We start from the raw sequence: 22,103 nt of genomic DNA, 5'->3' as shown, positions 1-22,103 counted from the left end.
GACAGACATGAGGACATTACGCAATGCCACAGACAGACATGAGGACGTTACGCATCACCACAGACAGACATGAGGACGTCACACAACACTACAGACAGACATGAGGACGTTACGCATCACCACATACAGACATGAGGACGTTACGCAACACTACAGACAGACATGAGGACGTTACGCAACACCACAGACAGACATGAGGACGTTACGCAACACTACAGACAGACATGAGGACGTTACGCAACACCACAGACAGACATGAGGACATTACGAAACGCCACAGACAGACATGAGGACGTTACGCAACACCACAGACAGACATGAGGATGTTACGAAACGCCACAGACAGACATGAGGACGTTACGCAACACTACAGACAGACATGAGGACGTTACGCAACACCACAGACAGACATGAGGACGTTACGCAATGCCACAGACAGACATGAGGACGCTACGCATCACCACAGACAGACATGAGGACGTTACACAACACTACAGACAGACATGAGGACGTTACGCAACACCACAGACAGACATGAGGACGTTACGCAACGCCACAGACAGACATGAGGACGTTACGCAACACCACAGACAGACATGAGGACATTACGCAACGCCACAGACAGACATGAGGACGTTACGCAACGCTACAGACAGACATGAGGACGTTACGCAACACCACAGACAGACATGAGGACGTTACGCAATGCCACAGACAGACATGAGGACGTTACGCATCACCACAGACAGACATGAGGACGTTACACAACACTACAGACAGACATGAGGACGTTACGCAACACCACATACAGACATGAGGACGTTACGCAACACTACAGACAGACATGAGGACGTTACGCAACACCACAGACAGACATGAGGACGTTACGCAACACCACAGACAGACATGAGGACGTTACGCAACACCACAGACAGACATGAGGACGTTACGCAACACTACAGACAGACATGAGGACGTAATGCAACAGACAGACATATTTAGAAGTATTATGAGTGTGTATATTATAGTAGTATTAATAAGTATTATGAGTGTGTATATTATAGTAGTATTAATAAGTATTATGAGTGTGTATATTATAGTAGTATTAATAAGTATTATGAGTGTGTGTATTATAGTAGTATTAATAAGTATTATGAGTGTGTGTATTATAGTAGTATTAATAAGTATTATGAGTGTGTGTATTATAGTAGTATTAATAAGTATTATGAGTGTGTGTATTATTGTAGTATTAATAAGTATTATGAGTGTGTGTATTATAGTAGTATTAATAAGTATTATGAGTGTGTATATTATAGTAGTATTAATAAGTATTATGAGTGTGTGTATTATAGTAGTATTAATAAGTATTATGAGTGTGTATTATAGTAGTATTAATAAGTATTATGAGTGTGTATATTATAGTAGTATTAATAAGTATTATGAGTGTGTGTATTATAGTAGTATTAATAAGTATTATGAGTGTGTGTATTATCGTATTATTAATAAGTATTATGAGTGTGTGTATTATAGTAGTATTAATAAGTATTATGAGTGTGTGTATTATAGTAGTATTAATAAGTATTATGAGTGTGTGTATTATAGTAGTATTAGTAAGTAGTAGCAGCTGTAGTGTTCTCACCATTTTTCTGTTCCTCTGTCAAGTTCTCAACCTTAAGGGACACAAAACATGTTTATATATACTTGGACTGCTGTAGTAGAACTTCAGTTCTGTAACTGTGCTCTACAACATGCAGTACTCAGTGTTCAGTACTCAGTACTCAGTGTTCAGTGTTCAGTGTTCAGTAGTACTCAGTACTCAGTCATGTCAAACTGCTCACGTTCTATTCTCGTTGTGTGAGTCGGGGGGGTTGGGGGGGCACTATGCTGTTTATTTGTTTTATTAGCCATCAGCTGTTCCTTCTCTTCTAACTGAACAATGGTTCTTTGTTCTATTGTCAGGCTCAGAGGTATAAAGTACCACAGCAGCTCTGAGCTCATCACCTGTTAGTACACACAAAACACAATCAGCATATGATTATGTTTTATTGATATTTAGTCATTAAATGACCTACACACACCTTTATCTGTCCAATACAAGGACTATTTATATCTGTTAGTTATATATATATGTGTGTTTATATATATATATATTTATTATATATATATATGTGTTTTTAGATATATTTATATCTATATATTCATTATATATATATATATGTGTTTTTATATATATATATATAAATATATGAATATGTTTATATATATATTTTAAATATATATTTGTATATTTATGTAGAGATAAATATATACATATATATATGTTTATATATATATATATTTATATAAACATATATATATATATGGTAAATCGCATAGTGCCGAAATATTTTACATTGCACTTTACATCCCTTCGTATAAGTTTGTTTTTCCAATAATACAGCAGCACACACGAGGAGCCGTCCAAACCGGGCGTTTCAACAACAGGTAGCCGTTCCTGTTGCCATGGCGTTTGACTTTCAGTATTTTGATGAAGATGAGGGAGTACTTACGGCTGCTTTATAGACGTCATCCATGGCTGCTGTCCTCTGATAAACCACTCGCTGCTCACAGACACACCAACAACGACTCACTCTTTATTCTCGGAGGAGTGTGGCACCAAAAAAGCTGCCGACCCATCAAGGGTGATGGAGGGAGGAGTAACGGAGAGAGAGACAGAGAGAAAGAGAATGAGAGAGAGAGAGATCTAGAAATAGGAAACATGAGACCACCCCCTGTGTGTCCCGGAGTCTCGTGGAGATCCTCTGGATGAAGATCCACGTCTCACTTCATTCTCAGAGCTTTGTGAGAAAAAAGTTAGAAGAAAAACTACAACGGCCTTCGGCTAGAGATTAATTACTAGGAGTTCCTTTGAGCAATGTTTTTCATGATGGAATAATTGCTTTTAAAAACATATATTTATATATATATAATTTGACTCCCTCAACATCTGGCTACAGTTCTGTAAACAATTAGGAAAAACCTTTTCCTCATCCTCAGTCTGACCCGACGACGGAGTATGAAATATACTTTTATACGAATAAATGCCCGATGCTGCAACGTATGCCATGCTGCTCAAAGATGCCCAATAATATGATTCGTATATCTTTTGTTTTATTTGTAATGATGCTCGAGGCCCTTCTGTGGTAAAACAATTGGAAGCAACACCAAAGAAGAGACGCATGACATGACGAACACGAGATGCTCAGATGTGATGGTTCTGACTATTTACGGCTCGGTAGGTGAGGAGGATTCAGATTCTATTCTGGGATTAACGGACCGCCGAGCAGAGCAGGAGTAATACGTATGAACATGTATGAGGAACAATAGATGTCATGAGACCAGATGAACAATAGATGTCATGTGACCAGATGAACAATAGATGTCATGTGACTAGATGAACAATAGATGTCATGTGACCAGGTGAACAATAGATGTCATGTGACCAGGTGAACAATAGATGTCATGTGACCAGATGAACAATAGATGTCATGTGACCAGATGATCAATAGATGTCATGTGACCAGATGAACAATAGATGTCATGTGACCAGATGAACAATAGATGTCATGTGACCAGATGAACAATAGATGTCATGAGACCAGGTGAACAATAGATGTCATGTGACCAGATGAACAATAGATGTCATGTGACCAGGTGAACAATAGATGTCATGTGACCAGGTGAACAATAGATGTCATGTGACCAGGTGAACAATAGATGTCATGTGACCAGATGAACAATAGATGTCATGTGACCAGATGAACAATAGATGTCATGTGACCAGGTGAACAATAGATGTCATGTGACCAGATGAACAATAGATGTCATGTGACCAGGTGAACAATAGATGTCATGTGACCAGGTGAACAATAGATGTCATGTGACTAGATGAACAATAGATGTCATGTGACCAGTTGACCAATAGATGTCATGTGACCAGATGAACAATAGATGTCATGTGACCAGATGAACAATAGATGTCATGTGACCAGATGAACAATAGATGTCATGTGACCAGATGAACAATAGATGTCATGTGACCAGATGAACAATAGATGTCATGTGACCAGATGAACAATAGATGTCATGTGACCAGATGAACAATAGATGTCATGTGACCAGATGAACAATAGATGTCATGTGACCAGATGAACAATAGATGTCATGTGACCAGATGAACAATAGATGTCATGTGACCAGATGAACAATAGATGTCATGTGACCAGATGAACAATAGATGTCATGTGACCAGGTGAACAATAGATGTCATGTGACCACATGAACAATAGATGTCATGTGACCACATGAACAATAGATGTCATGTGACCAGATGATCAATAGATGTCATGTGACCAGATGAACAATGGATGTCATGTGACCAGAAGAACAATAGATGTCATGTGACCAGGTGAACAATAGATGCCATGTGACTAGATGATCAATAGATGTCATGTGACCAGATGATCAATAAATGTAATGTGACCAGGTGAACAATAGATGTCATGTGACCACATGAACAATAGATGTCATGTGACCAGATGATCAATAGATGTCATGTGACCAGATGAACAATGGATGTCATGTGACCAGATGAACAATAGATGTCATGTGACCAGATGAACAATAGATGTCATGTGACCAGATGAACAATAGATGTCATGTGACCAGATGAACAATAGATGTCATGTGACTAGATGAACAATAGATGTCATGTGACCAGATGAACAATAGATGTCATGTGACCAGATGAACAATAGATGTCATGTGACCAGATGAACAATAGATGTCATGTGACCAGGTGAACAATAGATGTCATGTGACCAGATGAACAATAGATGTCATGTGACCAGATGAACAATAGATGTCATGTGACCAGGTGAACAATAGATGTCATGTGACCAGATGAACAATAGATGTCATGTGACCAGATGAACAATAGATGTCATGTGACCAGGTGAACAATAGATGTCATGTGACCAGAAGAACAATAGATGTCATGTGACCAGAAGAACAATAGATGTCATGTGACCAGATGAACACTAGATGTCATGTGACCAGATGAACAATAGACGTCATGTGACTCGATGAATAGATGTCATGTGACCAGATGAACAATAGACGTCATGTGACCAGATGAACAATAGATGTCATGTGACCAGGTGAATAGATGTCATGTGACCAGGTGAACAACGTTACATAACATCCCATGAATAAGACAGATTCTGAACAGTTCGTCTCGTCATGGCCGCTGGGGGCAGCGACTCGAGTCAGATGGTTTTCATAACTTCATATATTCACATTTACTCCTGGAGTCGGATGTCTACATGCCAACAGACACACGGGGCTATTTTAAATGCGTGACCTTGACTACTAATAGTCCTCTAGCAGTGGGCACGGTGAGATATGAACTATGGCCATAAATCTAACGGACAGCACCTGCCCACGAGCAGCAGCTGGAGAGAAGGTCAGAGGTCAGGGCTCTGAGTTTAGACCTGGCCTCTGGTGGAGAGTCATCGTATAATCCGTTGTCAAAAGGTTTCAACAACAATCACAACGCACAAGGCTTCACGGGTTATCACGCTCAGACACATCCACCCGACGGAACCAAGAGGCCCGACAGGAGAGGAGCTGACGGAGAAGACTTCATGAGCAGGACGCTCAGCAGGGACTGGACCAGCACCAACAACCCTCTGAGGAGCACATCACTTACATGACCCTCAAGACACAAAGCCTAGTGTGTAAGACTGAAATTTGTATGAGGTAAACTTAATTACATGTATTGGTTCTGACCACTAGAGGGCGCTGTTCAGGCATCTGGAGAAGAGGAGTGAGAAGAGAACATGGAGTTGAACTTACGTTCCTTTTTTCCGTAAAAGGTTTTTTTCTGTTCTTCGGGGAGTTGCTCCTGATCCGATGTGAGGTCAGAGGTCAGAGGTCAGGGATGTCGTACGTGTAAAGCCCTCTGGGGGGAGGTTGTGATTTGTGTGCTGTATAAAGAATTGATGTTGCATTGATGTTCTTTTTTTGTAAATATATTGTTTTCAGAAAGACACAAAAGACAATTTGTTACGACAAAAGGTTTTATTAAGAAGTTTTAGGAAGTTGAAGTAAAATGTGTTTGACAGTTTGTTTTCCTTTCTGACAGCATGACAGACGGAACAGTGACAGACTAACAGAGAACAAACAGGATCCATGAAGAACACTTTATTAAAAATACCTTCCTGATCATTATCACCTCAAAGTTTTCACTCAACTTTTCTAATTTAAAGTTGGAATGAGCATCTTGACAGTAGTTTGAACATTTGGCCCCTTTCTGGTCATTAAGTGGAATCATTATTAATTAATACGAGTTTTCAGATTGTCTCCAGTCCATTGTAGACGTGGAACATTAAGCACAGTGTTTACAACCTGACAGTGTTGGTGCAGCAGAGCGACTGGACCATAAGTAGAGGAGCAGAGTGAGGTCACCTGAAGGTGACTGCCCCCTCAGAGTGAGGTCCCCTGAAGGTGACTGCCCCCTCAGAGTGAGGTCACCTGAAGGTGACTGCCCCCTCAGAGTGAGGTGTCACCTGAAGGTGACTGCCCCCTCAGAGTGAGGTGTCACCTGAAGGTGACTGCCCCCTCAGAGTGAGGTCACCTGAAGGTGACTGCCCCCTCAGAGTGAGGTGTCACTTGAAGGCCGACTGCAGCTCCTTGAAGGCGCTGTGTCTCAGCTTCTGCTCCTCCAACTCCTTCTTCTTGGCCTCCTGCTCCTGGCGGATCTCCGTCTCAAAGCGGTTGGACTCACTGATGGCCTGGACCTGGAAACAGGAACACAATACAAATACATATATATATATATAAACAAATATATATAATTATGTATACATATATATATAAATATAAATATATAAATAAATATAAGAAAATAAAAAATAAAGAATATATATATATATATATACACACATATACAGTATGTATGTACAAAATATAAATAAATGTATATATACAGGACTGTCTCAGAAAATTAGAATATTGTGATGAAGTTCTTTATTTTCTGTAATGCAATTCAAAAAACAAAAATGTCATGCATTCTGGATTCATTACAAATCAACTGAAATATTGCAAGCCTTTTATTCTTTTATTATTGCTGATTATGGCTTACAGCTTAAGAAAACTCAAATATCCTATTTCTAAATATTAGAATATCATGAAAAAGTATACTAGTAGGGTATTAAACAAATCACTTGAATTGTCTAATTAACTCGAAACACCTGCAAGGGTTTCCTGAGCCTTGACAAACACTCAGCTGTTATAAATCTTTTTTTTACTTGGTCTGAGGAAATATTAAAATTTTATGAGATAGGATTTTAGAGTTTTCTTAAGCTGTAAGCCATAATCAGCAATATAAAAAAAATAAAAGGCTTGCAATATTTCAGTTGATTTGTAATGAATCCAGAATGCATGACATTTGTTTTTTTAATTGCATTACAGAAAATAAAGAACTTTATCACAATATTCTAATTTTCTGAGACAGTCCTGTATATATATATACATACACACACACACATAATATAACAAATATATTATATATAAATAATAAAAATTCTATGAAGACAGCACAATGGAATGAGTCCAAAATACACTGAGATGCTTGAGGTGAATCAGCCAATCAGAGTGGAGCCTGAGGTGACAGGAAGGAGGGAGAAGAAGTCCCGATGACTCACCTTGGCTTCAAAGAAGGTCTTGGCCCCTTTGACCCCCTCGGTGGAGACGTCGATCTCAGAGAGACGAGCGAGGACCCCGAGGCCGCTGTCCTCCGACAGCTCTCCTGCTGCCGACTTCCTGAAGATGAGGAGGAACTGTGGAGGAAGAACAGAGACATGATGGAGACAGGAGGAAGAACAGAGACATTACATTTAGCAGACGCTTCCAAAAAAAGCGATTCAAATGGCATTTTCAACCTAGGTACAAACTAAGAACAACAAGAATACAAGAAGAGACATTTCTTTTTGTAGCTCTAACTACAACAAATAGTAAAGACTATGCTAGTACCACTACAGTGCTGCTAATCTGTGTTTTTAACTAGATAGTTCCGGAAGGTTGTGTTTCAGTCTCCGGACGGAAGATGAGACTTTCTGCTGTCCTGATGTCAGTGTGGGAGCTGGTTCCACCACTGAGGAGACAGGACAGCAAACATGATGGAGACAGGAGGCACAAACCAGTGGAAGAGCGGAGGAGCGGAGTGGTGTGGGAGACAGGAGGAAGAACAGAGCTGCATTCTGATGAGACAGGAGGATGAAGCAGAGACCAGCCAGGAGGACAGGAGGAAGAACAGAGCCTGGATCAGACAGCCTTCTGAGGAAGAACAGAGACATGATGGAGCAGGAGGAACCTACACGCTGGCTGTCATAGCGAGACATGTTGGAGACAGGAGAGTTGACTGTCGAGTGTGGAGACAGGAGGAAGAACAGAGACATGATGGAGACAGGAGGAAGAACAGAGACACATGGAGACAGGAGGAAGAACAGAGACATGATGGAGACAGGAGGAAGAACAGAGACATGATGGAGACAGGAGGAAGAACAGAGACACATGGAGACAGGAGGAAGAACAGAGACATGATGGAGACAGGAGGAAGAACAGAGACACATGGAGACAGGAGGAAGAACAGAGACATGATGGAGACAGGAGGAAGAACAGAGACATGATGGACAGGAGGAAGAACAGAGACACGATGGAGACAGGAGGCAGAACAGAGACACATGCAGACAGGAGGAAGAACAGAGACATGATGGAGACAGGAGGAAGAACAGAGACATGATGGAGACAGGAGGAAGAACAGAGACATGATGGAGACAGGAGGAAGAACAGAGACATGATGGAGACAGGAGGAAGACCAGAGACATGATGGAGACAGGAGGCGGAGCTCCTGTGGTGGTGGGCGTCTCACCTCTCTGAAGCTCAGCTTGTTGTCCAGGTCTTCGTCCACCTCCTTCATCATGTTCTTCAGGCCCAGGTGAGTCTGAGGAGCTCCCAGCTTCTCCATCATCAGCTTCAGCTCCATCAGGTCGATGTAGTTGTCTTTGCCCGCGTCAAACCTGGACGGAGAAAGTTAACCGGCTTAGTTCCAGGTTCAAACTCACGGCGCCCATCATGGGCACGCCGAGCCACGTCAGCCTCGCAGGTAGTTCTGGTTTCATTGATCCAGGTAGTTCTGGTTTCATTGATCCAGGTAGTTTGGGTTTCATTGATCCAGGTAGTTCTGGTTTCATTGATCCAGGTAGTTTGGGTTTCATTGATCCAGGTAGTTTGGGTTTTATTGATCCAGATTGTAAGGGGACATCTCAGTGAGATGGTCAAAGCCTCTGTTTCTGTGTCCTGGTATTCTTAAATAATAACCGTTATTATCAGTCTCTATTCAACATGAAGGACTTTTCCACCGCAGGAACTTCTCAAAGGACCAGATATTATATTATAATTATTATATTATAATATTATATAAGTCAGTGTCTGACTATTAGTTTGCTGCTTGTACGTTACACAGGGTGGCAAATACTATCATTGCAGTGCATCATCCGTCCACCAGGGGGAGCAGTGCGTATTAAAGCTGAAGTGCTTTACTCTCTGAAATCAGGTCATTATCTTCATATTTGATATGAGGGAGTTTGCTACCCACACAAATAATACTTGTAAGGATGAGAGTATAATATCATGAAAACATTACTTTATAACCAGGTAGTTTGTGCAGCTGAAGGAGAAACAACGTTAGCTACTCTATTCTAAAGAAAGGAGTCAGTCCAGCTGACTGCATGACAATAAAAGCAATAAGAAATGTAAATGATAAAATAAAGAAAGAAATATCTGATATGTTTATAGGCCGAATGTATTCCCTGCATTCCACTGAACGTGGGATAGCTCCTCCCATCAGGGCGTGAATGATGTCATGTGGTGTGGAAGCCCTTTGAGTGGTCAGAAGACCACAACAGATCTATAGATCTACAGTTCACTTGACATGTTGCCACTGCCTTGCTGCTGTGCTGCCGGCAGCAGGAACATGGATGCGTGCGATAGGTTACGGTGAACGAGAGATGTGTTCCTCATGAAACAGAGCGGCACGTCTGCTTCTTTCCCTTTGGCTGTGCAACAACGTGAAGGAGAGCGTCGACAGGCCTGGGCATGAAGAAAGCTCCCGGTAAAGGACGCCTCACCCAAACCCCTGCTACGCACACACAGGCTCACATCAGTGTCAAGATGAACTCATGCACACACAAGGATTCAACGTTTATTCTGTGATCTGTATGACTATAAAAACACAGGATTCCCCTCGAACGTCACTCAGTAGAAACTGGATGGAAACCAAAGAGAAACTAGTCGGACAGCTTTAGTTATCTGAGTGAACGCCATCGCTACGTGGTTTGTTTTTACATCGGGACTAACATTCACATGCTGGTGGGAGGAGCCACCATGTGAGGTACACCTGATGGGAGGAGCTACCACCTGGTGGGAGGAGCCATCATGTAAGGTGCCACCTGATGGGAGGAGCCACCATGTGAGGTACACCTGATGGGAGGAGCTACCATGTGAGGTACCACCTGAAGGGAGGAGCTACCATGTGAGGTACCACCTGATGGGAGGAGCTACCATGTGAGGGACCACCTGATGGGAGGAGCTACCATGTGAGGTACCACCTGGTGGGAGGAGCTACCATGTGAGGGCCAACCTGATGGGAGGAGCTACCATGTAAGGTACAACCTGGTGGGAGGAGCTACCATGTGAGGGACAACCTAATGGGAGGAGCTACCACCTGATGGGAGGAGCTACAATGTAAGGTATTACCTGTTGGGAGGAGCTACCATGTAAGGTACCACCTGGTGGGAGGAGCTACCATGTGAGGGACAACCTGATGGGAGGAGCTACCACCTGATGGGAGGAGCTACCATGTAAGGTATTACCTGATGGGAGGAGCTACCATGTAAGGTACCACCTGGTGGGAGGAGCTACCATGTGAGGGACAGCCTGATGGGAGGAGCTACCACCTGATGGGAGGAGCTACCATGTAAGGTACACCTGTCTATCAGGACTAATTAACACTCTCACATCGCCTGCGGGAGCAACTTGCGGTTAGGTGTCACCACTGAACCACCCTGTCGATCTTGCTTATTATTAACACCTCCACCTTTGTCCCGTGAACGAAGAGAGATGAGAAGACCCAGAACTAACAGCCAGCTTAATGTGAGCTCAGTGAAGACATGCGGCGTCAAGAAAACCAGATTCACTGGTCCTCAGGCCAGAGTTCTGAGTACGGGGAGATCCATACAGCTTAATAATGTTATGCATTCCTTACAAGAAGTGAGTGAATACATTTAAAATGTGTTTATCACACTTATGTTAGACTAGAGAAAGAGGGTAACTGATAATCTGACACATTTCGGTTTATGTTATCCAGCGACGTAGAATAATTAACCAGGCATCGAGATGACGGAGCACTCTGGCCTCAATGGGCCTGTTGGCTCCTGCAGTCGGTCCCCACCCTGCAATCAGCCACAGGCAGATAAGACCCACACGCTGCTTACAGGGCCGCTTACTTCTAGTTTTTGTTCACTTATTATATATATTATATTTTGCTGCACCAATAACAAAACCGACTCTCTGATCACTGTAGATTAAGTTGTGTGTGACCGACATGAACAACCTGCAACTCCACTTCCTTATCGGAGTCATCTCACTTCCCTGTTGCATGAAGAAGAAGAAGAAAAAGGCAACGTGGAACTTTCGGCCTGGACCTGTTGCGGTTATCAGTGACGTCACACACTCACGTTTTGAACATCTTCTCCATGTCCTTAATCTGGCTGCGGGAGAACTCCCTGAACTCGGTGTAGGGGTTCAGGACCTTGGTGCTGGGCTGGCTCGGCTCCCCCTGCCCCTCGTTCAGCTCCCCGCGCCGCAGCAGCTTCGCCCCGAGCTCAGAGTCCGCGTAGGCGGTGCTGGACTTCTCCTCGGAGCCGGTCTGGGGTCCCGGTGGGTCCAGGGCCACCGGGGCCTCGGCTCCGTCCTCGATCTGCAGCCGCCGGCTGAGCTTCGACGACAGCTCGTCCGTCGCCATCGTTCAGACCGCGAGCCTGAGCGGAGGTAAAGTTACAGCTGGACCTGTGGACCGGACCGTGTCGCCCCGCCTCCACTGAGAACACGCGTCCGTTATAGGGACGGATTATCACGGACACTTCTTGTCGGTTCTCACGCGCACTCACCGGAACCCTCACGAGAACAGACAGTGCCGGAAAAAAGAGAAGTCCCCCGTCGCCCTTATTTGCTGAGTATGAGAACTTCCGGCATGAGCGCGAGGGAAATGAATCATTATTGGTTTGAGGGTTCGAGCTCCAAGTCAGGACAAGTTCAGGAAGTTGTTTATCTACGCACCTCGTCGTCACCACGCCTCTTAAAGAGACAGGACAGCCTAACGGACACTTCAGACCACGCCTCTTAAAGAGACAGGACAGCTTAACGGACACTTCAGACCACGCCTCTTAAAGAGACAGGACAGCTTAACGGAAACTTCAGACCACCCCTCCTAAAGATACAGGACAGTTTAACAGACACTTCAGACCACCCCTCCTAAAGAGACAGAACAGCTTAATGGACACTTTAGACCACGCCTCTTAAAGAGACAGGACAGTTTAAGGGACACTTCAGACCACGCCTCTTAAAGAGACAGGACAGCTTAACGGACACTTCAGACCACGCCTCTTAAAGAGACAGGACAGCTTAACCGACACTTCAGACCACGCTTCTTAAAGAGACAGGACACCTTAACGGATACTTCAAACCACGCCTTTTAAAGAGACAGGACAGCTTAACAGATACATCAGACTACGCCTTTTAAAGAGACAGGACAACTTAACGGATACTTCAGACTACGCCTTTTAAAGAGACAGGACAGCTCGCCGGACACTTTAGACCACAGCTTTTAAAGAGACAAGACAGCTCAGCGTGTACCTCAGACCACGCCTTTTAAAGAGACAGGACTGTTCGGCGGATACTTCAGACCAGTCCTTTTAAAGAGACAGGACAGCTGGCTGTGTACCTCAGACTATGCCTTTTAAACTTCTTTTAGTTAATGTCAACATGTGAATAGGTTCTTAGTTCCGACTACATTGGTGTTCTGGCTCCTTATAATAATGACTGGGTCGCCAAACATAGCAGTTCGATTTGCGCTGCAGAACCACGATGACGCCTTATTGGTAGAACCAAGAACCGCACAAAAAAGTAGCCAAGTGACGTGTATAATAGACAAGCACTGTTCATACATACTATCGAGCAAAACCCAAACCAAGGGAACAGCGTTGGCAGAATCAGTAGGAAAGAAACTTAATCAAGACTTGAACCTGTAATTCAACCCTGGCCCTGTATCAAGGGTCTGAACTGTGGTTTAGGCTTTACATTTGTAATACATTTAAGAAGAAAGTCTAAACACACGTGTTCACTGTTATTATGGGATATTGTGTATAGATTGGAGGGCTAATTCATCCAAATTAAATTCACGTATTATTATAATTTAGTATGGTCAAATAAACACATACAAATGTGAAAACCTATCTCTATAATTTCTGAAGCCAATAATACTTTTACTGTGTATTTATTTGTGAATTAAGATACATGCAATTTGCTCGTTGTGCAGAACGGCACACTAATATTATTTAATCGTTAAATAACACTTAATTGTACCGTATATTTTGCAGAATTGACCAATGTCCTAAATGTTGTATTTAAAATTGCAACAGGTATTTAGTATTGCAGTACTTATTGCTATGGTGGACCAGAGTGACTGAACAACAGGCGCAGTCAGTGTCACATCCAAGGCTCTCAAGTAACACTGCTCCTCCAGTATCACTGTCTGTCAGCTCCACACCATGGCTCATGCGCTCAGACGGCAGCCTCCGATGAAGGACCAGCACAGCTCAGGTAGGGAGGAAACCTGCATCTATCTTCCTTTAGATTCTACTGCATTATCTTTAGAGTGCTACAAGCAGCTGGTACTTTATCAAATTGTCACCTCTTTAAATTTCAACAAGCTCTTAACACAAGATCACAGCATCAGGATTTAATGCGTTATGAGAGATGCATAGTGTTTGCATTTTTATTAATAATCACATTTTGTCGTGTTTTATGTGCTTTGCATTACATCGTCGATATACTCAAGAATGTTCTCCATGTCAGTCATTTTGATATTTTTTTCTCTTGTGGACTAAAAAGAAAATTGAGCAACTTCTGTGTTCGTTGTAAATCCATGCAACTACTAGTGGTCACACGTTTGTGTTTTTATCTAAATAGTTTGACACTTGTTATGCAACACGCTTTTGACAGTCTCTAGTTCTGTGAGCCTAAACCAAGAGTATTCAATTACATTTCAGTGATGTCCAGTTAGACAATCTCCTCATGCAGAGATGTGGAACATCACCAAGTTTAACTTGCTGATTTAGTATTGAAGAAGCCAACAGTTGTATTAATGTCCTTATATGAACAACTGACAACATAGAACATTACATTTAATAATATCTAAACAATATTTATTATTGCAGATTTAAACTGTAACTGGAATCATTATATAATTAAATAATACTCTAATAATAAATAAATAATCACTCAATTTAAGTGAAATCAGGGCTAAAATATGAAAATGCATTTTTTTTTTCAAAACAGCTTTAAATTAAGTGATGTCAATAAGACATCGAAGAGCCACACTATTATATTCTTATCTTCTAATAAGAGAACATTGTTTTTAGGGACTTTGTGTTTATTGAAACCACGTTCAGCTCAGTTCTCTCTGTTATCGTCGTTGGACAGTGACTTAATGTCTGAGGATTTTGATCATGTTAGGCTCTTAGGATATTATTCTGCACCTTAATTTCAGATTTGAGTGAGTATGTTTCCTCAAAAGAGTTGTGCTTCGTCTCATCGTGGCGCTTCACATTGCCTCTTTAATCATCTTCACTGTTTTAAAATGATACTTTTGAACTGTCCATCCATCCATTGTCCTCATCGGGGATCTGGGATCCGGTCGAGTCGGCAGCTGACCACGACTTCCCTCCCTGCGCATCACTCATTCTGAGGGATACCAAGTCATTCCTGGGCCAGCTGGAGATGTTCTCCCTCCTGTGTGTTCTGGGTCTTCCCCTGGGTCTCTTACCAGTTGGGCGTGCCCGGGAAACCTTCAGTGGGAGGCGCCCAGGAGGAATCTCAATTAGAGACCCGAACCACCTCAGTTCACTCCTATTCTAAGCAGAACAGAGCACCATGGCCTCAGATTTGGAGTTGCAAACTCTGATCCCCACCGCTTCGCACTCGGTTGCAAACCGCCCAATGAATGCCGGAGGTCCGAGGAGGCCGCCAGAACCATATTATCTGCAGAGAAGTGATCCCGACACACCCAAACCTGACGTCTCCAACCACCCGGCTGCGCCTAAATGTCCTGTCCATGAAAGTCATGAACAGGACTGGAAACAAAGGGCCGCCCCGGCGGAGGCCAACACCCACCGGGAGCGTGTCTGACTGCAGAGAATACAGCTCCGACTGCAGGCACAGACCGGAGGGCCTTCAGGACCTGCCTCCTCTGCAGGGGACTTGTTGGTTTAGGAGTTCCTCAAAGGGCTCTTTCCCCCATCCAACGATGTCCCCATACCGGTCAGCAGTCCAGCCCCCTCCCTCTAACAACAGCCTAGGGTAGGCCCTGTCGGATAGTTTGCCAGGGCCTCCTAGAGGCCAACCGAAAGTCTTCTCCCTGGCCTCCCCGAACTCCTGTCATGGCGAGTTTTAGCCTCTGTGACCGCCGCAGCCCTTCTGGCCTGCCGGTACCTCTCAGCCAACCAGGCATGATCCTTCTCCAGCTCACAGCTTCCCTCACCCCCGGTGTCCGCCACCGGGTTCTCGGTCAGTCGTGAGTGTAGCTGGACTTTGGGAACTGCCCTCTGCCGCTCTCCGGGCAGTTCCACTGACCTTCTGCGCTGGAGGAAACTGTCGGTGCTGTTTTGATGTGTTTGACATGCTTTTTAAAACCATTTCTCTGCCAGATAACGGACACAATGCCGAAGCCTCTTCTGAGCAGTCAACCCCCGTTAAGACCTCCAGGACTCACAACGAGCTCCACAAGGAGCTGCTATTGGCTCACAATAGGTAGGTACCACACAGGAGCAGCACAACAGTCAGATCTGATGTGATTTCTTTACGAACACAAGCTTTACCAGCATTATTCTATAGTCATGTGATCGTATGAGCAAAAGGCTATTGAACTGTCTTGACACTTTTTGTAAAAATGTATGTGCTTGTGTGTCGATTGTACAAAAAAAAAGCCTTTTATGCCTCTCTCCTCAGTCAGGTGTATTAAGAATACATGAGTCTCTTTCTTTTTCTCACAAATGTGCAACCATACACCTTCTCTCCATGCTGCAGCTCGCTAGGCCACTGGTAGCATGCATCAGTGTAAAGTGATATCCTAAGAGGAGCACTGACCTGGCGTCCACATGCTAGCACACACTGGGTCAGTGAAAGCAACAGATCTTTAATTCAATTAAATCAATTTGATTTTGGATAGCCCAACATCTTACCTCAGAGGGCTTTACAATGTGTGATGTATTCCTCTCCCAGGATGGACAGAATTACAACAGAATGAATAACATAACAGAGTAAGCGTTAGTAACCTGCAGCATCCCTGAAGACGGTCGTCTGCCCTGACGGTTCGTGTCTAAGAGGACTCATCTCTGGTGGTCAGCTCACACTTCACTGACTGGCTGAGCCAGTGGTTCTCAAGCTTGTTCTTTAAGCTCCACTTCGGGGGAAGTTCATGCGCCACCGCCCCAACAAAATTGTAACATTGATGAATTGTTATTGAAATAACAACTTTTTGTGCTTTTTCAAATAATAAAATCACTTTGTAATCACTTTCTAGTAAACCAGATTCCTCCATCAGGCAGAAACTAATAAAATGTGAAATTACTTTGTCAGAACAACCCAAATAAAGCAAAAAAACAACTAATATTTGACCGACAAATTGTTTATTTTTAATGCAGTTAACCTGTCTTGCACTGAATATCTTTTCAAGATAATAACAATAAAGTTAACCTGTGAAAAACTCAACAAAACAAGTTTAAATATTTGGCAAAACAGAGTTTTACTGAGTCTCTGCATATATTTTCTAAACAACAAAAACCTGCAACCTTTGCAACACCAAACTAGTTTAGACATGTGTGAGCCATCAGGTTGTGTCAGTACTAAAGGCTCCAATGAGCTGTGCACTACAAGTTTTTAAAAACCGGGTTGCAGGCTTGATACGGACAATCTTAATTCAACCTGTAATACCATCGCGCCCCACTAGAGGTGCGCGCCCCACACTTTGAGAATCACCGGGCTAAGCCCCTTCAGGAGAACCCTTTGCAAAGCTCCTTCATTCCACCTGCTGCTAACGTCCGGAACTCCACAAACAAACCAGTTCCACGACAAAAGATGCCGACGAGCACCTCGTGAGCTAACTGAGAGGTCAGAAAGGTCATCAACAGAATCCACCCGAGACGGCCTCGCAAAGGCAGAGCGATCCCGATGTTCTCCGGTGTGGACTAGTAGGGCTCCCGAGTTAAGCAGGAGTTACAGGCGGATGCTCGGGGTGGCTGGTCTGGCCTTTAATCCTTTAATGATGCAGTTAGTCCTATTAATGAGTCTGTTAGTCACGGAGGGGGAGATCATGATGGCCATGAGATGACCCCGATCTGTGAGGGCATGCAGAAGGTCTGCGGTGGCTTTGTGGAGGCGGACTGCATCCGATGGGTCCATGTTGAGCCAGACGGTTCTGTTACAAGTCAGCAGACTAAGATGTACAGTAAAGTCACAGAGAGAATGTTTTGCATCTAAGAGGAAGAGGGGGAAGGAAAGAGGAGAGTCAACCTCAAAATGCACTCAGGCCAAATGTTTAACATCTAAAGTGTTTTTTGTCATCCCGAAATCACAAATGATCCTCACAGGGTTTTTACAATCTGTACACACGACATCCCCTGACCTCTGACCTCTGACCTCCCATCGGACCAGGATGTGTACAGAATGAACAAACAGAGTTACGACACATTCAATGAACACAATTATTCTCATAATGAGTTGTGATAAAAGAAGTGCGACTACGACAAACAGCAGCAGTGGATGTAGTCGAATAATAATGATAATCCAGCTTTGATCTCATCACTGGTATTGATTACTCCATCTCTGTTGGAGACTTATTGATTTGGCATATTGGGATACATTCAATTCAATTCAGTTTATTTGTATAGCCCAATTTCACAAATTACAAATTTGTCTCGGAGTGCTTTACAATCTGTACACATAGACATCCCTGCCCCAAAACCTCACATCGGACCAGGAAAAACTCCCAAATAACCCTTCAGGGGAAAAAAGGAAGAAACCTGCAGGAGAGCAACAGAGGAGGATCCCTCTCCTAGGATGGACAGATGCAATAGATGTAATGTGTACAGAAGGACAGATTTAGAGTTAAAATACATTCAATGAATATGACAGAGTGTATGAATAGTTCATAGTAGGCATATTCCACGATGGAGACCTCCACGATCCATCAGGCAGATGGCGGTGGGAGGAGGAGGGGCGGAGTCTCAACAGGACAGTGGCGTAGTCATGAGCAGGAATTCCACGACCCAGACGATCCATCAGGCAGATAGGATCTATGCCGTCTCATAGGGTCCGATGACCCCATGAGACGTAAAGTCAAAAGGACTTCCGGGGAGAAAGCAGAGTTAGTAACGTGTGATTGAGAGATGAAAATTCATCCTTAAGGAGAGAAAAAGAGGAGATAGGTACTCAGTGCATCCTAAAACGTCCCCGGCAGCTATAAGCCTATAGCAGCATATCAAGGGGCTGGACCAGGGCAAACCTGATTCAGCCCTAACTATAAGCTCTGTCAAAGAGGAAGGTCTTAAGTCTACTCTTAAACGAGGTGACTGTGTCTGCCTCCCGGACTGAAATTGGAAGCTGGTTCCATAAAAGAGGAGCTTGATAACTAAAGGCTCTGGCTCCCATTCTACTTTTTAAGACTCTAGGAACTACAAGTAGTCCCGCATTTAGTGAGCGTAGCTCTCTAGTGGGGCAATATGGTACGACAAGCTCCTTAAGATATGATGGAGCATCACCAATCAAGGCTTTGTAGGTTAAGAGAAGAATTTTAAAAGTGATTCTTGATTTTACTGGGAGCCAGTGCAGAGCAGCTAGTGCAGGAGTGATGTGATCTCTTTTCTTAGTTTTAGTGAGAACACGAGCTGCAGCATTCTGGATCAACTGGAGGGACCTAAGAGATTTATTAGAGCAGCCTGCTAATAAGGAGTTGCAGTAATCCAGTCTCGAAGTAACGAACGCGTGAACCAATTTTTCTGCATCTTTTTGAGACAAGATGTGCCTGATTTTTGAAATATTACGTAGATGAAAGAATGCAGTCCTTGAGATTTGCTTTACGTGGGAGTTAAAGGACAAGTCCCGATCAAAGATAACGCCAAGATTCTTTACAGTGGTGTTGGAGGTACTCATTCGACCCGGTGAGTCACAGTGATGAGGGTTTGGCTGCTGGCTCCCTGTTGTGTCTCACACCCCAGGAGAGCCGGTTGCATCGTACGCGTTCTCACGCTGACTCTTCTTCGTGGGTTTAGGGGCGTGGCGCTGAGCAGCCGATCAGAACTACAGCGGGCGATGGAGCGCAGGAAGAGGGTCCAGAGTGACCAGGAGGAGGAAGGCCAGAGCAGGACCGCTCTGGAGGACGTGCTGCTCAGACGGCAACAGAAACAACTGGAGGTACCACGTCTTAAATATACGTCTAAATTATACATCTTAACTATAAGTCTTTATAGAATCACAAGGAGCTTTCACAACAAATATAAAGTGAGTTGCCTCAAGGGATCAAACCCAAGCTAAAGATGATAGCGAGAATGAAGGTTATAATGTTATCCAAAGGTTCACCTCACCTTGTCGGGGATGGAGGAGCTGGACTGCCCCTCCCCCACCATGCTAACGTCTTTCTCTCCATGGTGATGTTAAAGCTTCGTTGTGGAGTTTGGGAAACACTTGGAGACAGAACGCATTGTTCATCCAGTTCAGTTTCAGAGATTTCACTTGAATTAAAGGATAAAGTCAAAATTAGCTGAAGATTTAATGCAATCCATGAGATTCATATAAGAGGTCGAATAGTTAAATAATGAGCTCCTAAACAAGTTTTCTTGAACTGTGAGGAATTCGTCCCCGGGTCAAGGAAAGAGGGGAAGGAACGATAAACGTTGCGGATGTCTTTTCCTAACTCCTTATGAATTATAGGTATACATAATAATATAGGAGTATAAATTAAAGAAGGAATATCAAATGAGGATAATCGGTATGGATAATGGAATGGAAAGGAAGGGAATATCAAAGTGAAACCACAAGATCGTCTCAGAGAATGAAGCCACTGAACTGCCTCATCGTTCAGTATTAAACACGCAGGATTAAATACGATGTACTAACGATGTCTCATATCACTATTTGTTATTATGGTTCATATGCAGATTATAATCGGATCATGAGAACATGCAGACAGAACTGATATACTTATACGTAGTGCAATGATTCTTCTTTTCTCTTGTCAGAGGGAGAGGGAAACAGAGGAGAAGGTACGAGAGGAGGCCAAGTTAGTGGAGCTTGTTCGAGTCCGACAGAACCTCAGAAAGATCCACTCGGCCATGCAGAACAAGGCCGGGAACACCTGAAGGCCGAAGAACCGGACGAGAAGCTTCATGTGCAAGAGCATCCACGAGCTGCTGGAAGACCATTTATCCATCAATGAATTTAGGACACATTTGTAAATACTTATGGAGACGTATTATTTTATGTAAGGAACCAGATTAGTGTTGTCAGATATATGTATATGTATTTATGCTTGATGGTGTATATCAAGTCTGTTGTGTGTGATCTCTGAACGTCAAAGATGTCTCTATGATCTCAACTAATAAAACTATTGTATTCTTCTCCATTCAAGAAATGTATATAATCTGATAGTTGTTTCTGAAGACATATAAAGTGTATTTGGTTGACTAACCCTAACCCTATAGGCCAGGTGAACCGGATTCAGCCCTAACCATAAGACCATCAAGGGGAAAGTCTTCAGTCTACATGAGGGGGCGGAGTCTCCAGGACTGAAGGTGGAGCTGGTTCCATAAAAGAGGAGGAGCTTGATACCGGAAGGCTCTGGCTCCTCCTACTTTACTCTAGGGACCACAAGTAGCCCTGCATTTAGTGATGCAGCTCTCTAGTGGGGCAATATGGTACTACACGCCCTCTAGTGGGGTAATATGGTACTACAAGCTCTCTAGTGGGGTAATATGGTACTACAAGCTCTCTAGTGGGGTAACATGGTACTACACGCCCTCTAGTGGGGTAATATGGTACTACAAGCTCTCTAGTGGGGTAATATGGTACTACAAGCTCTCTAGTGGGGTAACATGGTACTACACGCCCTCTAGTGGGGTAATATGGTACTACAAGCTCTCTAGTGGGGTAATATGGTACTACAAGCTCTCTAGTGGGGTAATATGGTACTACAAGCCCTCTAGTGGAGTAATATGGTACTACACGCCCTCTAGTGGGGTAATATGGTACTACAAGCTCTCTAGTGGGGTAATATGGTACTACAAGCTCTCTAGTGGGGTAACATGGTACTACAAGCTCTCTAGTGGGGTAATATGGTACTACAAGCTCTCTAGTGGGGTAACATGGTACTACAAGCTCTCTAGTGTGGTAACATGGTACTACAAGCTCTCTAGTGGGGTAATATGGTACTACAAGCTCTCTAGTGGGGTAATATGGTACTACAAGCTCTCTAGTGGGGTAATATGGTACTACAAGCTCTCTAGTGGGGTAATATGGTACTACAAGCTCTCTAGTGGGGTAACATGGTACTACAAGCTCTCTAGTGGGTAATATGGTACTACAAGCTCTCTAGTGGGGTAATATGATACTACAAGCTCTCTAGTGGGGTAACATGGTACTACAAGCTCTCTAGTGGAGTAATATGGTACTAC

The 22,103-nt window shown here is 43.5% G+C and overlaps 2 protein-coding genes across 4 annotated transcripts; one reads left to right on the top strand and one right to left on the bottom strand.

Moving 5' to 3' along the window:
- Nucleotides 1-6,098: 6,098 nt before the first annotated feature.
- Nucleotides 6,099-12,416, bottom strand: efhd2 (EF-hand domain family, member D2). 2 transcript variants are annotated; one of them, XM_056421983.1, is made up of 5 exons: nt 12,270-12,416; nt 11,838-12,140; nt 8,972-9,119; nt 7,746-7,880; nt 6,099-6,839 (listed from the first exon to the last, which is right to left on the bottom strand). In XM_056421983.1, the coding sequence occupies exons 2-5, from the start codon at nt 12,122-12,124 to the stop codon at nt 6,708-6,710; spliced, it is 702 nt and encodes a 233-aa protein (XP_056277958.1). In that variant the 5' UTR covers nt 12,125-12,140; nt 12,270-12,416; the 3' UTR covers nt 6,099-6,707. The 2 variants fall into 2 exon arrangements, with proteins under 2 accessions (XP_056277958.1, XP_056277957.1); XM_056421982.1 differs by having other exon boundaries at nt 11,838-12,415.
- A 1,391-nt stretch (nt 12,417-13,807) lies between these two features.
- si:ch211-218o21.4 (protein FAM107B) lies at nt 13,808-20,924 on the top strand. 2 transcript variants are annotated; one of them, XR_008832709.1, is made up of 4 exons: nt 13,808-13,980; nt 16,086-16,188; nt 16,465-16,552; nt 16,660-16,992. XR_008832709.1 is itself a non-coding variant. In XM_056421984.1 (4 exons), exons 1-4 carry the CDS (start codon nt 13,929-13,931, stop codon nt 20,790-20,792), a joined length of 417 nt encoding a protein of 138 aa, XP_056277959.1. In that variant the 5' UTR covers nt 13,808-13,928; the 3' UTR covers nt 20,793-20,924. The 2 variants fall into 2 exon arrangements, 1 of the variants encoding a protein (XP_056277959.1); XM_056421984.1 differs by lacking the exons at nt 16,465-16,552; nt 16,660-16,992 and adding exons at nt 19,707-19,848; nt 20,673-20,924.
- The last annotated feature ends 1,179 nt before the right edge of the window (nt 20,925-22,103 follow it).

Source organism: Pseudoliparis swirei, chromosome 9, assembly GCF_029220125.1.
Source record: "Pseudoliparis swirei isolate HS2019 ecotype Mariana Trench chromosome 9, NWPU_hadal_v1, whole genome shotgun sequence".
NCBI classification, from domain to species: Eukaryota; Metazoa; Chordata; class Actinopteri; order Perciformes; family Liparidae; genus Pseudoliparis; species Pseudoliparis swirei.
This window is presented reverse-complemented; position numbering and strand designations above follow the sequence as displayed.